This window comes from Neocloeon triangulifer, unplaced genomic scaffold (genome assembly GCF_031216515.1).
Source record: "Neocloeon triangulifer isolate White Clay Creek 2 clone unplaced genomic scaffold, ASM3121651v1 ptg000012l, whole genome shotgun sequence".
NCBI lineage: Eukaryota > Metazoa > Arthropoda > Insecta > Ephemeroptera > Baetidae > Neocloeon > Neocloeon triangulifer.
This window is the reverse complement of record NW_026775554.1, coordinates 12,644,049-12,656,646: the sequence shown is the minus strand read 5'-3', so window position 1 is coordinate 12,656,646 and position 12,598 is coordinate 12,644,049. Positions and strand designations below refer to the sequence as shown.

At 35.7% G+C, this 12,598-nt stretch overlaps 3 protein-coding genes across 4 annotated transcripts; 2 read left to right on the top strand and 1 right to left on the bottom strand.

The window, feature by feature from the left end:
* The first annotated feature begins 4,004 nt into the window (after nucleotides 1-4,004).
* LOC132196566 (beclin-1-like protein) lies at nucleotides 4,005-6,485 on the top strand. The gene is made up of 9 exons (XM_059619315.1): nucleotides 4,005-4,296; nucleotides 4,503-4,666; nucleotides 4,785-4,936; nucleotides 5,002-5,059; nucleotides 5,111-5,325; nucleotides 5,379-5,625; nucleotides 5,679-5,893; nucleotides 5,958-6,081; nucleotides 6,134-6,485. Exons 1-8 carry the CDS (start codon nucleotides 4,185-4,187, stop codon nucleotides 6,073-6,075), a joined length of 1,281 nt encoding a protein of 426 aa, XP_059475298.1. The 5' UTR covers nucleotides 4,005-4,184; the 3' UTR covers nucleotides 6,076-6,081; nucleotides 6,134-6,485.
* On the bottom strand, nucleotides 6,097-7,291 carry LOC132196568 (uridine diphosphate glucose pyrophosphatase NUDT14-like). The gene is made up of 6 exons (XM_059619319.1): nucleotides 7,027-7,291; nucleotides 6,855-6,898; nucleotides 6,736-6,800; nucleotides 6,462-6,675; nucleotides 6,327-6,403; nucleotides 6,097-6,267 (listed from the first exon to the last, which is right to left on the bottom strand). Exons 1-6 carry the CDS (start codon nucleotides 7,108-7,110, stop codon nucleotides 6,119-6,121), a joined length of 633 nt encoding a protein of 210 aa, XP_059475302.1. The 5' UTR covers nucleotides 7,111-7,291; the 3' UTR covers nucleotides 6,097-6,118.
* Nucleotides 7,292-7,320: 29 nt separating this feature from the next.
* Nucleotides 7,321-12,529, top strand: LOC132196565 (GDNF-inducible zinc finger protein 1-like). 2 transcript variants are annotated; one of them, XM_059619314.1, is made up of 12 exons: nucleotides 7,321-7,379; nucleotides 9,712-9,915; nucleotides 9,983-10,123; nucleotides 10,180-10,351; nucleotides 10,412-10,534; nucleotides 10,594-10,684; nucleotides 10,747-10,960; nucleotides 11,021-11,247; nucleotides 11,310-11,511; nucleotides 11,565-11,712; nucleotides 11,771-11,927; nucleotides 11,985-12,529. In XM_059619314.1, the coding sequence occupies exons 2-12, from the start codon at nucleotides 9,853-9,855 to the stop codon at nucleotides 12,457-12,459; spliced, it is 2,013 nt and encodes a 670-aa protein (XP_059475297.1). In that variant the 5' UTR covers nucleotides 7,321-7,379; nucleotides 9,712-9,852; the 3' UTR covers nucleotides 12,460-12,529. The 2 variants fall into 2 exon arrangements, with proteins under 2 accessions (XP_059475297.1, XP_059475296.1); XM_059619313.1 differs by lacking the exon at nucleotides 7,321-7,379 and having other exon boundaries at nucleotides 9,687-9,915; nucleotides 10,412-10,528.
* The last annotated feature ends 69 nt before the right edge of the window (nucleotides 12,530-12,598 follow it).

The following is a 12,598-nucleotide window of genomic DNA, read 5'->3' as shown; positions in this document are numbered from 1 at the left end:
CTCAGGACTACGTGTCACTATCTCTCTGAGGTCGTCATATATTTATTTGATAATCTACCCACATGAGGCAATAAACAAGTAATTTTGAATGGTCAGGTGTAGGTACCCACATAAGACGGTCGGTTTTTTTCTCCACTATTATGGCGTATTATTTATTATTATTATTCCCATAAAAAGCGGCGAATGAGTGACGGAATTGCTTACAAAAGGTCTATTACCGCGCTTGTCTAATAATTCGCCCAAATTTTGCGCGTAAAATTAAATGTTCTACATTATGGGGCCCACATTGGGCTTAATGGCCCGTGCTTGATCAGAATTTATTCTTCCGTGCTCACTAGCTCGCGTGGATGACTCGCAGAACTGAAAATTGGCCTTTTGAAGATACTTTAAATTTGACTTTGCGTCTAATCTGAAATAATAAATAATCAACAGAATAAAATCAAGTTGAATTTTGTTCTTTGTTGGATAAATAAGAAATTAACTCAAGATTTGTGGCTGATAAAATAACAATTAAATTAAAAAAAATCATTATATTTCAAGTTTGGAGAGAAATTGATTAAAATAAAAATTTGTTGCAAACAGACGTTCGCCAATATCATGTAACACTATCACTTATTGTGCCCCATAGAGAGGGCCCATCAATTAAGATTTAAAAAAAATCAAAGTGATAGACAAGAAACACTACAACATTTGAAAACTGATTCTTTTTTTAACAATATAATATACTAACAAACAATTTTGCCACTGTTTAAAAATTCAATTGAAAATATATTTTATTACAATATATAAACCGGTATAAACCATTTTACCATTTTTTAAGAAATTGTGTCTTTAGGTAAACAATAAGAAAACTATTCTTTGTTTTATTGTGCGGCCAGGTAGGTGCCCATCAGATGGGTGCCGTTACGGCTGGAGGGGGTGTTTGACGGGCGCCTCTCTATTACAGACAAATCCACGAGCGGCCCTCGTCCACCCCCATATCGCAACCTGCCAAAATTATCCAGGGTAATTGACGGTTATATACCCCGACCAGCAGGTATCAACAGCAAAAGTGTCCGTCAAACCGGCGATTATGATGAAATACTTGCGGCGCGCTCCAAAAAGCCTCAATTAATTGGAGCCGCGCGCGATTCCTACTAGATTCCTACTAGATTCCTTTTAGGGAGGAATTCGACTGGAAAGAAGAGATCTCTCAAATTATATACCAAGCACTTCTAAGATGAAACCACACGTTTCGCACAGCCTATCGCCGCAGGTTCTCTATCAGTTTTTTGGAATTCCTCCATCAATTGAAATGTTCTAAATAAATTTTGATGTGAAATTTAATTATTTTTTATCAGCTTTAGTTGTAACAAATCAAAATCACATTATAAAAATGCAAAATTGTGAAAGCTGGATAAGAGATAAAGTAGTTTTCTGTTCTCTTCATTATGTTTTTTCAAAAATAGGTAGAACTAAATATTTTATGAACTTTAAGGATTTTTAATTGAAAAACTTGATTATAAAAAAACGTTTAAAAACTAAATAAACCCTACAAGAAAATTCATAACATATATTTATAAAAAATGTCTTGTTTTTCATTGCTCTGTAGATTCCACGCTAAAAATTTTTTTTAATTCCCTTACAAGAAAAATTAGCCTTTTCCATTTTTCCATACATTAAAATCAAGCTAATGAATACAATAAAAACGGAGAACCACTGGGGCGGAATAATTAAAAAATCGTTAATTAGTCCTGCCCACGAAAGATATATATGCATTCAAACACAACCACGCCGCATAATGAGTTTTCCTTTGAGCTGCTCTCACGCCGATATGTTGTTAATTACAAAAGCTACTGAGCTACTCGCGCCAAGGATTTTAATACATATCTCACAGAGTGAATGATAAAGCGGGCAGCTCTCGTTCCAGAGCACTCTGGATTAAGCGCGTCGTGTAATAATAGCAATAATAATAACTCTGCTACCGGCCCATTTGTTATATACGTGGTTTTCGCTCATCCCGCAACCGGACAAGCCCTTTTCTTTTACCACTCGTGTTTTAATGCTAATGAAAGCCAAATGAAAGATACCGCCTGCTCTCTCATGCTTATGTTGTGCTGCCGCGCGATAATTGCCGGCCCAATAAATTAAGAGAGTGCTGTTCTCATTGTGATTCCAATGCGATTTCAGATCGAATCCAAGCGGCATGAGGCATGAGTAACTACGGAGACGTTTCTTCATACACTGCACACTGATGACAATGAGAAGCTGCTTTTTCCCGGGTTTTGAAAAAGTTATCAATTTTTATTATTATTTTATTCTCCATTACTTTGATATTTTAAATTTTTGTATTTATTAAATTTATTTAAAATGAAATATATTAATAATAATTTATATCGCCAATCAAGGAAAATAATATTGCTTTAATAAGTTTTATTTTTTTTTCTCATTATATTTTTGTTTTGTGTAATATTGAAATAATTTTAACTTCAATTTTAGGACCCTGCAATCAACTTTTCAGAATTAATTCTTTCTTCAAGAAATTTTACTTCAAAGTTTTCACATGACAATCGTCTTAGAAGATTATTTAAGAGTTTTACTATGAGGTAGTACAATACAATTATATCTTATTATCTTTTTACTTCATTTTTCATAAGCTTTAGTCTGCAATTTCAATTTTAACCTGCATAATTTTTGCTGCAGCTTCAAAAATATTATTCCTGATATTATAATATGGAATTTCCCACAATATTTTCTCATTTCAGACCGCTATTCTGATTAAACTGATGAATATTCAGAAAACATAATGTTACACAAGGAAACTTAAAAAGTATGTCATGCAACTGCAGCTTTCATTAAATGGCATGTATTAATAAAAATTTTCCTCTTTCCTCATACCATAGCACAAAACGAAATGCATTCCTATGAAAACGCCAAGAGCAGCCCATGCAACACTCCAATTTCCAAGAGCTGTTATAGTTAGATTTCCTTTCGGCGTGTGTGTATTAATATCAGCGTGCCCTCATAAAAAAGCAGCACCCACATCAATTTTCCTGGCCTCGAAAGGAAAGGTGCCCGGCTAATATAATAATAATCATCTCTGCTCTCGCGCACGCGGCGGCGTCTCCGCTTCTTTGCTTTTGTTTTCTTCGGAATTGGCAGCCCGGGGGCGGCAGAAAGGCGGCTAATCACCTCCTCCACCCACCTCTGCCCTCCGCCTCGGGGGCGGCCAGGCTCCGAAGCTGCCGCCACCCCCGCAGGCCCCGCCAGCGACCTAAGCGATTATTAGTGTGTCGGCCGCATGAAGAAAAGAAGAGGAAAAAAGGAAAATGATACGGTTGACGATAACTGGGGTGAACCACTAATTGGGGCCCACGGGCCGGTCGTTTTCATGGAATAGGCCGTAAAACGCGATGCGGGTTCATCGAAAGGTAAAAAATTGAGAAAATAACTTTTCTGTATATTCATGTTTTATAAAATACTATATATTTTTTTGCAGATTTCTGCCCCCAATTTTTAACTTGCTTTCTATTAGTAAGTATAGAATAATTCAACATAATTATGAGAAGTAAAAGTCGATGGGAGGGAAAATCTTGCAATATTACTCTTCAACACACCAAATACGCTAAAATTTTATTCTATTATCAATTTAACAAATGTTTAAAATTTAATAACCTAGCCATTATTGTTCTCTTTTTACATCATTCACTTTTTTGTCATTTTATTTGTATCTAATTCTAATATTTTTATTTTTACAATAATTAGAAACTTAAAGTTTTGCTCCATTTCCATTATTATCAGAGTGTTTAGTTAAAATCAATATTGTGCTATTGGCTCTATATTTATGTGTTTATTCAATTTACTTAGTAGTAAATTTGCAAATTATGAGTCGAATAAACGATATAATTTTAAATTTAACTTTTTTGACGAATAGTGCTGTCTTGCGTGCTGTGCTGGTTGCCGGTTCATTGGGGCTACTGGCTTAGGCCGCCGCAAAGGTGGCAGCACCACCTAGAAGTTCGTCATTACCAGCTGATTTTGTTTTGCATTTCCTCAAAGAAAAGAGACTCTTGAAAAACAAACACAATTGACCTAAAAAGGAGGCCAATTTCGCATTTTGCACCTTTACACGACTGTGATAATTTCATACCTGACTGCTTTAGTGATATGGTTGCTTGAATTTGTATTTTGCGTGAAGAGGAAACATGGTGGAAAACAAAGTTCACGTCAATTTCACCTGTCAAAGGTGTTTGCAGCCTCTGAAACTAGACCCTGCTTTCAGTGCACTTACTGAACAGACCATCGGTGAACTTTCAGGTATAAAAATCTTTGCTGTACCTTTGTGGGTGGGTTATTACTCTGTTTGTTAATGGAATCTGGAGGGCTTGAATGTGGATTTAAATTGGATGCAGAATTAATTTTCTGTCCAGAGTCGTCATTTTCTTTCTATAGAATTTGATATTGAATTCTTACTATTTTGTAAGGTTGCATTTGATTGAAGCTGTTGTATTTGTCCTGTCCAGTGCCTCTGTGTCCAAGTCCTGGAATTGATCTCGAAGCCCAAGCCTCTGGTTTTGACCGATTCATTCCTCCTTTTCGTCTGACAGACTCGACTGCTGCTGGCACTAATGGTTTTATGTTAGTTGGCGGAGACGGCGAGTACGAAGGATTCAGTCACCATTATAAAGTATGATAATTCACTAATTCATAATTTTTTTGAATAATTAAATTGAATGGAAAATGCATGAAATTTTTTTGCATTATTCTCATCACTTTGTAATTATTATTTTGCATATTTGAATCAGGTGACTGCTGGACTCTTTGATGCTCTCTCTAACAATTCGGACATCGATCATCCACTTTGCGAAGAATGCACTGATTCCATTCTTGAGTTGCTGGATCACCAATTGCGTCTCACAGAAAATGAGCAGGCTGACTATAAGGAGTACTTACAAAGGTATAAATAAATAATTTTGCTTCTATAAGCTGTAATATTTTTGAGCTTTTTTTTTTAATTTTCAGACTGCAAGAAGAGCAAAGTAATGATTCTCTGGAGGAACTTGAAGCCGAATTAGAAAAGGTAACAAAAATGTTGCACGTAACACTCTTAATCCACTTTTGAAACACACAGCTAACTTTAGAGGAGCAACAGCTCATTCAGGACTTGGAAAGTCTTAAGAAACAAGAGAGTGAGGCAAAGGCTGCTGTAGAAAAGCAGCAGGCTGCACGATTGCAGTTGGAAAAAGAGGAAGAAAAATACTGGAGGGAGTACACAAAGCACAGGAGAGATTTACTTCTAACGGAGGACGAAACTAGGTCTCTGGAGTGCCAACTCGTCTACACAAGGCAATTACGAGACATACTCCTCCAAGTAAAAATTGACTTCTCTTTTCCTCTAGGATGCAGCTTAAAAAGCTAAAAGACACCAATGTTTTCAATGCCACCTTCCACATATGGCACAGTGGCCACTTTGGCACAATAAATAATTTTAGGCTGGGACGTTTACCAAGTGCACCTGTCGACTGGAGCGAAATTAATGCTGCCTGGGGACAAACTGCTCTCTTGTTGGCCTCTCTTGCAAGAAAAATAAATTTGACCTTTGAGAGATACCGGCTAGTTCCTTACGGGAATCACTCTTACATTGAAGTAAGGCTTTTTTAATTTTTCTAGTATTTTATAGCTAATAAAATGCTGCATAGGTTTTGGCCGACCACAAGGAACTGCCCTTGTACGGCTCAGGTGGCTTTCGATTTCTGTGGGACAATAAGTTTGATGCTGCCATGGTTGCATTCCTAGACTTAATGCAGCAGTTCAAAGAAGAAGTTGAAAGAGGAGAATCCGGCTTCTGCCTGCCGTACAGAGTGGAAAAGGGAAAAGTTGAGGACACCACATCAGGCAACTCCTACTCAATCAAGTAGCTTATAATTAGCAAATTTTCTGACGTCCCTAATATCAATATATATTTTTTTTTTTTTAAGGATACAATTTAACTCGGAAGAGCAGTGGACAAAAGCTCTGAAATTCTTGCTGACCAATTTAAAGTGGGGATTGGCGTGGGTTTCTGCCCAGTTCAGCAATGAGGACGAAGACGTATAGTTCAAAGTATGAATAGTGATAAGTCTTTTGGATCATTTATTATTCATGGACTTTTTAGACGGAAAAACCATGTGAGGGCAAATAAGAAACCACCAGGACTAAGGACGTCTTCTCTCTGCATGTACTCCTTTGCTTCATCCACACTCATCTCAACGATTTCAATCAGTTCTCCTTCATCCACATTTCCACCACCTTAGAGAAAGTGAATAAATCAAGATCCTTGGGTGAAGTTATAAAAGTTAAATACAAACCTTTGGACGTTTTCATCTCATCAGTGACCTCTGCATAATACACGGTCTGTTTATCACCAGAAGCTCCAACACCAGACCTGAATATTGTTATTGTGTTAGCCACAAGTCAGTAATCTACGCGATTAATTATTAAACCTATATGAAATAATTCTTTGCAAATCGGTCGGTTTGATTGAATATCCACATTCCTCATGGACTTCTTCACAGGCAATCTCTTCCAAAGTTTTATTTTTGTCTACAATTCCTGCACACAGTTCAATTGTGAAACCCAGTTCGGCTGGGTACTGTTTGGTGTCAATCGTGACGCCTAACTTCTTGTCATTCTCTTGTACATTTGACAAGTATACAGCTGAAGTCATATACAAATTAATCAAGACATTTGCAATTATAATTTTAAATTTATGTATACCCGGTCGAAACTGTTTCACTAGTACAAGGACGTTTCGAGATGTGTTGAAAATCAGTATTGCCACGCTGCAAATATAAAAGAAAATTGGACTTTAAAATGATGACTTCTGCTGGTCTCACCTATCGTGGAGTTTAAGGAGGTCCCACCGTCTTTGACGTCCATCCTGGAGCAAAATTTGATTGCTTTACTATAAATTTTAAAATCGTCGTAACACAACTCATAAAAAAAATGTTAATAATGGTCATAAGAGATATAAAATAATTTGAATAGTTGCTGTTAAAAACTACACACCTGAGTAAAATACATGTGATAAGGCCGCACAAAAATTGAGTTCTCAGAGAACTGTTTGCAGACTACATTTTCAACTTTGTTCATTTTTCAGTACCAATTAATCTTAGTTTTCCAGATTATTGCAATTGAGAACTTTTAATTTTCCGTGATAACAGGGATCTATCAGGTTATTAGCTGTAACTGTCGTGCGATTAGTTTGCAGATCTTTAATAAGTAAGTGAGACTTTGGAGACTTTTTATCTTTTTTTTAGTACATAAAAAAGCAAACCACGCCCCCTCAGTTGTCAAGAAAAAGGGGGTGTGTCGATTCGGAGACAAGTGAAACAAAACATTTTGCAATCGTCTTGTTCTTGACCGTGCTGAAGTTAGCGTCATCCACATCCACATCCTCATCCACATGTGGATAGAATTGTTCCGTCAAACTCGAGCCACATATATTCCCATAAGGTTAACATGTCCACATCCACACCGTGTGGATGACGCTATCCTCATCCACATCCACATCCTCATCCACATCCACATCCTCATCCACATCCTCATCCACATCCACACGTAAAAATATTTTAAATTGAAATTAAAAAATAAAAATAAAAAATAACTTTTTTTTAATTTTGTCAAAATTAAATTAAATTATCTTGTTATCTTCTGTAAAAATTATCACAATTAAAATCACGCTAAAAAGTGTTTATCCACACGTGCACCCTCCATCCACACCGTGTGGATGACGCTATCCACATCCACATCCTCATCCACATCCACACCTAAAAATATTTGAAAAAAGAAATTAAAAAATAAAAATAAAAAAAAATTTTTTTTTTAATTTTTCTCAAAATTAAGTAATATTATCCACACAACAAATAAAAAAGTTATTTTTTATTTTTATTTTTAATTTCAATTTAAAATATTTTTACGTGTGGATGTGGATAAGGATGTGGATGTGGATGAGAGGATGTGGATGTGGATGAGGATGTGGATGTGGATGTGGATGAGGATGTGGATGTGGATGTGGATGAGGATGTGGATGTGGATGTGGATGTGGATGAGGATGTGGATAGCGTCATCCACACGGTGTGGATGGAGGGTGCACGTGTGGATAAACACTTTTTAGCGTGATTTTAAATGTGATAATTATTACAGAAGATAACAAGATAATTTAATTTAATTTTGACAAAAATTAAAAAAAAATTATTTTTTATTTTTTAATTTCAATTTAAAATATTTTTACGTGTGGATGTGGATGAGGATGAGGATGTGGATGTGGATGAGGATGTGGATGTGGATGAGGATGAGGATGTGGATGTGGATGAGGATGTGGATGTGGATGTGGATGTGGATGAGGATGTGGATGTGGATGAGGATGTGGATGTGGATGAGGATGTGGATGTGGATGAGGATGTGGATGAGGATGTGGATGTGGATGAGGATGTGGATGTGGATGAGGATGTGGATAGCGTCATCCACACGGTGTGGATGGAGGGTGCACGTGTGGATAAACACTTTTTAGCGTGATTTTAAATGTGATAATTATTACAGAAGATAACAAGATAATTTAATTTAATTTTGACAAAAATTAAAAAAAAAAATATTTTTTATTTTTATTTTTTAATTTCAATTTAAAATATTTTTACGTGTGGATGTGGATAAGGATGTGGATGTGGATGAGAGGATGTGGATGTGGATGAGGATGTGGATAGCGTCATCCACACGGTGTGGATGGAGGGTGCACGTGTGGATAAACACTTTTTAGCGTGATTTTAAATGTGATAATTATTACAGAAGATAACAAGATAATTTAATTTAATTTTGACAAAAATTAAAAAAAAATTATTTTTATTTTTTAATTTCAATTTAAAATATTTTTACGTGTGGATGTGGATGAGGATGTGGATGAGGATGTGGATGTGGATGAGGATGTGGATGAGGATGTGGATGTGGATGAGGATGTGGATGTGGATGAGGATGTGGATGTGGATGAGGATGTGGATAGCGTCATCCACACGGTGTGGATGGAGGGTGCACGTGTGGATAAACACTTTTTAGCGTGATTTTAAATGTGATAATTATTACAGAAGATAACAAGATAATTTAATTTAATTTTGACAAAAATTAAAAAAAAATTATTTTTTATTTTTATTTTTTAATTTCAATTTAAAATATTTTTACGTGTGGATGTGGATGAGGATGTGGATGTGGATGAGGATGTGGATGTGGATGTGGATGTGGATGAGGATGTGGATGTGGATGAGGATGTGGATGTGGATGAGGATGTGGATATAGCGTCATCCACACGGTGTGGATGGAGGGTGCACGTGTGGATAAACACTTTTTAGCGTGATTTTAAATGTGATAATTATTACAGAAGATAACAAGATAATTTAATTTAATTTTGACAAAAATAAAAAAAAAAATTATTTTTTATTTTTATTTTTTAATTTCAATTTAAAATATTTTTACGTGTGGATGTGGATGTGGATGAGGATGTGGATGTGGATGAGGATGTGGATGAGGATGAGGATGTGGATGAGGATGTGGATGAGGATAGCGTCATCCACACGGTGTGGATGTGGACATGTTAACCTTATGGCGATATATGAGGCTCGAGTTTGACGGAACAATTCTATCCACATGTGGATGAGGATGTGGATGTGGATGTGGATGACGCTAACTTCAGCATCATTGTTCTTGGTGTTTAATTTTTTAATTCGTAAATTGAATACCTGCTTCTCACTTATAACTATCATAATTCGATCCGCCGAGAGAGTAAAAATTCTGAGTAAATTAACAAAAATTATTATCAAGAGAGTAGACATCAAAAACTTTTGTCATATGGCGTCAACAGAGGCATTGCTTAAAAAATTAGCACACGCTTTGCAAAATTATTTTGAAAAGGTGTGTTGTGTTAATTTATTTTGTGTTTTTGCATCAGGCAGTTACATATAAAAATTCAATTTTGCAGCTTTCTGAACTAGAGCATAGTTTTGATTCCTCCAAATTAACTCAAGAACTAGAAATTATGGCCATGACCATCTTCTGTTCCTCAACTATAAATTCTGCTAGGATTTTTGACACAACTAAGAATTTTGTATCTGAAATGCAGGTTTGTTATCATCTTTCACTAAAAACACAAAATTTTTTACTTTTTAATTTTATTAGCTTTTAGTGCAAACTTTTTACACAAGAGTGGACAATAAACTGGAAGAATTTCCCAAAGAAAATTTTATCAACGACGGAACAGACACAAATGAGCGCTCTGTCTGGAAATCTGATATTGCAGGGGACAGTGACAATAGCATGGACATAGATGATCCAAAGCCAGCCGTTGATTGTATAATATAATTTCTTATTTAAAATTTTTTTCCTATGTATTAAATTAATCTTTTCACAGATTGTGTTTCTAAACAGAAAGCCTTGAAAAGTGCTCTTGACTCTACTCATCATTATGAAACTAGACACCAGCGTATGCTGAGAGCTTCCCAAGTGAAGCAGACTGACAATTCTAAAAGTAAAGGTATTTTGCAATAATCAAAATGATTTTACTGTAATTTACTTTTCTGGTTAATTTTTTAGTCAACGGTTGCTCAATAATAACAAGGAAAGTTAGACAAGTTAGAGAAACAACCCCAGAACCTAAAGAGTGGCCTTGCTCTCTTTGTCCTAGGTAAAAATTTTTAAATTTATGCCTGAAGAATATACAATATAATTTTACACATTCATTTTCAGGATATTTTCTGACTCGGAAATATGCAATACCCATATTAAATTTGCTCATGGAGAAAGTAGTAGCTCAGATCTTAAAACGAAGCTCGACAAAAACTCGCAAATGGACAAAGACAGTGTTGATATTTTGTGCTGCTGCCAGTGCTTCCATACTTATAGGATCACAGAGGAATTCAATCAGCATAACTGCAATTTGAAACCGGAGGATATTCAAGAGGTTGATATTAAAATTGATTTGAAATATTTTTTTTTTTACATCTCAACATTTAAATTTCAGCTTGACCTTCCCATTAAAGAAGGAAGTGACCGTCTCATACGTCATTGGGAGAAGCTGATTACACTTAGTTTTTTAATTTGTGGCCAGTGTTGTGAAGAATACAGAAGTTTGGAGAGAATGATTTGCCACTTGGCAAATTGTAAGCCTGGGCCTTATTCTTGTGAAATTTGTAAAAATTCCTTTGACAACAAGAGATTGCTGAACTACCACAAGAAGAAAACGCACCGGTGATATAACTTAAACTTAATCATTTTCCTATTCAGCAAGTACTAATGGGTTTTCATTTTAGGGACACGCTCAGTTTTTTCTGCGACCAGTGCAACGCTAGATATAAAAATAGGCCATCACTTCAGAAGCACTTAGTGAAAAAACACGAAAAAATTGTGGACAACTTTGAATGTGATGAATGCCCAGAGACTTTTGATAAGAAAATTCTTCTTACTCAACACAAAGAGCGCTTGCATAATCTTATTAAAAATTATCTTTGTCAAGTATAAGATCGCAATCCGAATAATAACAAAAAATATAAATTCTTCATTTGAAGGTGTGTGGGGAGGGCCTCAGTAACCCACAGAGCTTGAAAATTCATGTTGCTAGGCATGTCAACAAAGAGAAAAAATTCTGTTGCGAACACTGTGATGCAAGATTTACGAGGAAAGATAAACTTGTATTTCATACTCGTACGCACACTGGTTGGTGAAAAAGAAAAAAAATATCATTTATTTGTCTAATGTATCCAATTTTTAATAGGGGAGAAGCCATTTGAATGCCAAGTGTGTTCCAAAAAATTCATAAGAAAAACAAAACTTGATGATCATTTACGACGACATAAGGGTGAAAAGAATCATGAATGCGACGTTTGCTTAAAAAAGTTTTTTGGTAGTCAAGACCTTCGTGCTCACCAGAGGTATGCAAAAATTAAATAAAAATAAATATATTTAACTTTGATCCGACACCTTTTTAGGAGGACCCATAAATCAAATTCGGAAAATATTGTCGAGGAAAAAGAAGACGAAGCGGATTGTGATGAAGATCGAGCTACTACAGTTTTGGATGGAGGCAACAAGGCTCTTGATGCCGCTAGCATAAAAGACGTCGTTCCCCAAGAAAACTCTCAAGATGTTACCATTAGAGACCCTGTTGAAACACTCACGCTCTCCTCGTTGGAATCTTTCATTCCATCATCGCAAAATATTGGGCCTACTCAAACTATTTTGCACACACCAACTTCTCTTCCTATGCAAATCCTGGCTCCAACAGGAACGACGTACCAGTCTCAAACCACACAATTTTATCAAGTACCCCAAACCTTGCAGATTCAGTTACCGATTACAGTTTCTGGCACATCACTTGATTTTGTTGATTTGTCACAAATTGGTGGCCAGCCAATAATTCTTACAAATTTTAATGTGAACCCAGTGAACAATTTGCAATTCTGATTTCAAATTTGCTGTGTAATAACCTATTATTGAATAAAATGTTGTGTTGATGCTCCTTAAAAATTATAAATTTATGAGAGATCCCGATTAAAAAGATATTCATTTGTAGATGAAAATACTCATATTTATATTGATCGAC

Coding starts and splice junctions, on each gene's coding strand:
- LOC132196568 (XM_059619319.1), bottom strand. CDS start 7,110: ATGAACAAAGTTGAAAATGTAGTCTGCAAACAGTTCTCTGAGAACTCA. Junction 6,676..6,735: donor AGTGAAACAGTTTCGACCGG/GTATACATAAAT, acceptor ATATGACTTCAG/CTGTATACTTGTCAAATGTA. Junction 6,268..6,326: donor TGAGATGAAAACGTCCAAAG/GTTTGTATTTAA, acceptor ACTTTCTCTAAG/GTGGTGGAAATGTGGATGAA.
- LOC132196565 (XM_059619314.1), top strand. CDS start 9,853: ATGGCGTCAACAGAGGCATTGCTTAAAAAATTAGCACACGCTTTGCAA. Junction 10,352..10,411: donor TCCAAAGCCAGCCGTTGATT/GTATAATATAAT, acceptor ATCTTTTCACAG/ATTGTGTTTCTAAACAGAAA. Junction 11,512..11,564: donor TTAAAAATTATCTTTGTCAA/GTATAAGATCGC, acceptor CTTCATTTGAAG/GTGTGTGGGGAGGGCCTCAG.
- LOC132196566 (XM_059619315.1), top strand. CDS start 4,185: ATGGTGGAAAACAAAGTTCACGTCAATTTCACCTGTCAAAGGTGTTTG. Junction 5,060..5,110: donor TTGAAGCCGAATTAGAAAAG/GTAACAAAAATG, acceptor TGAAACACACAG/CTAACTTTAGAGGAGCAACA. Junction 5,894..5,957: donor GGCAACTCCTACTCAATCAA/GTAGCTTATAAT, acceptor TTTTTTTTTAAG/GATACAATTTAACTCGGAAG.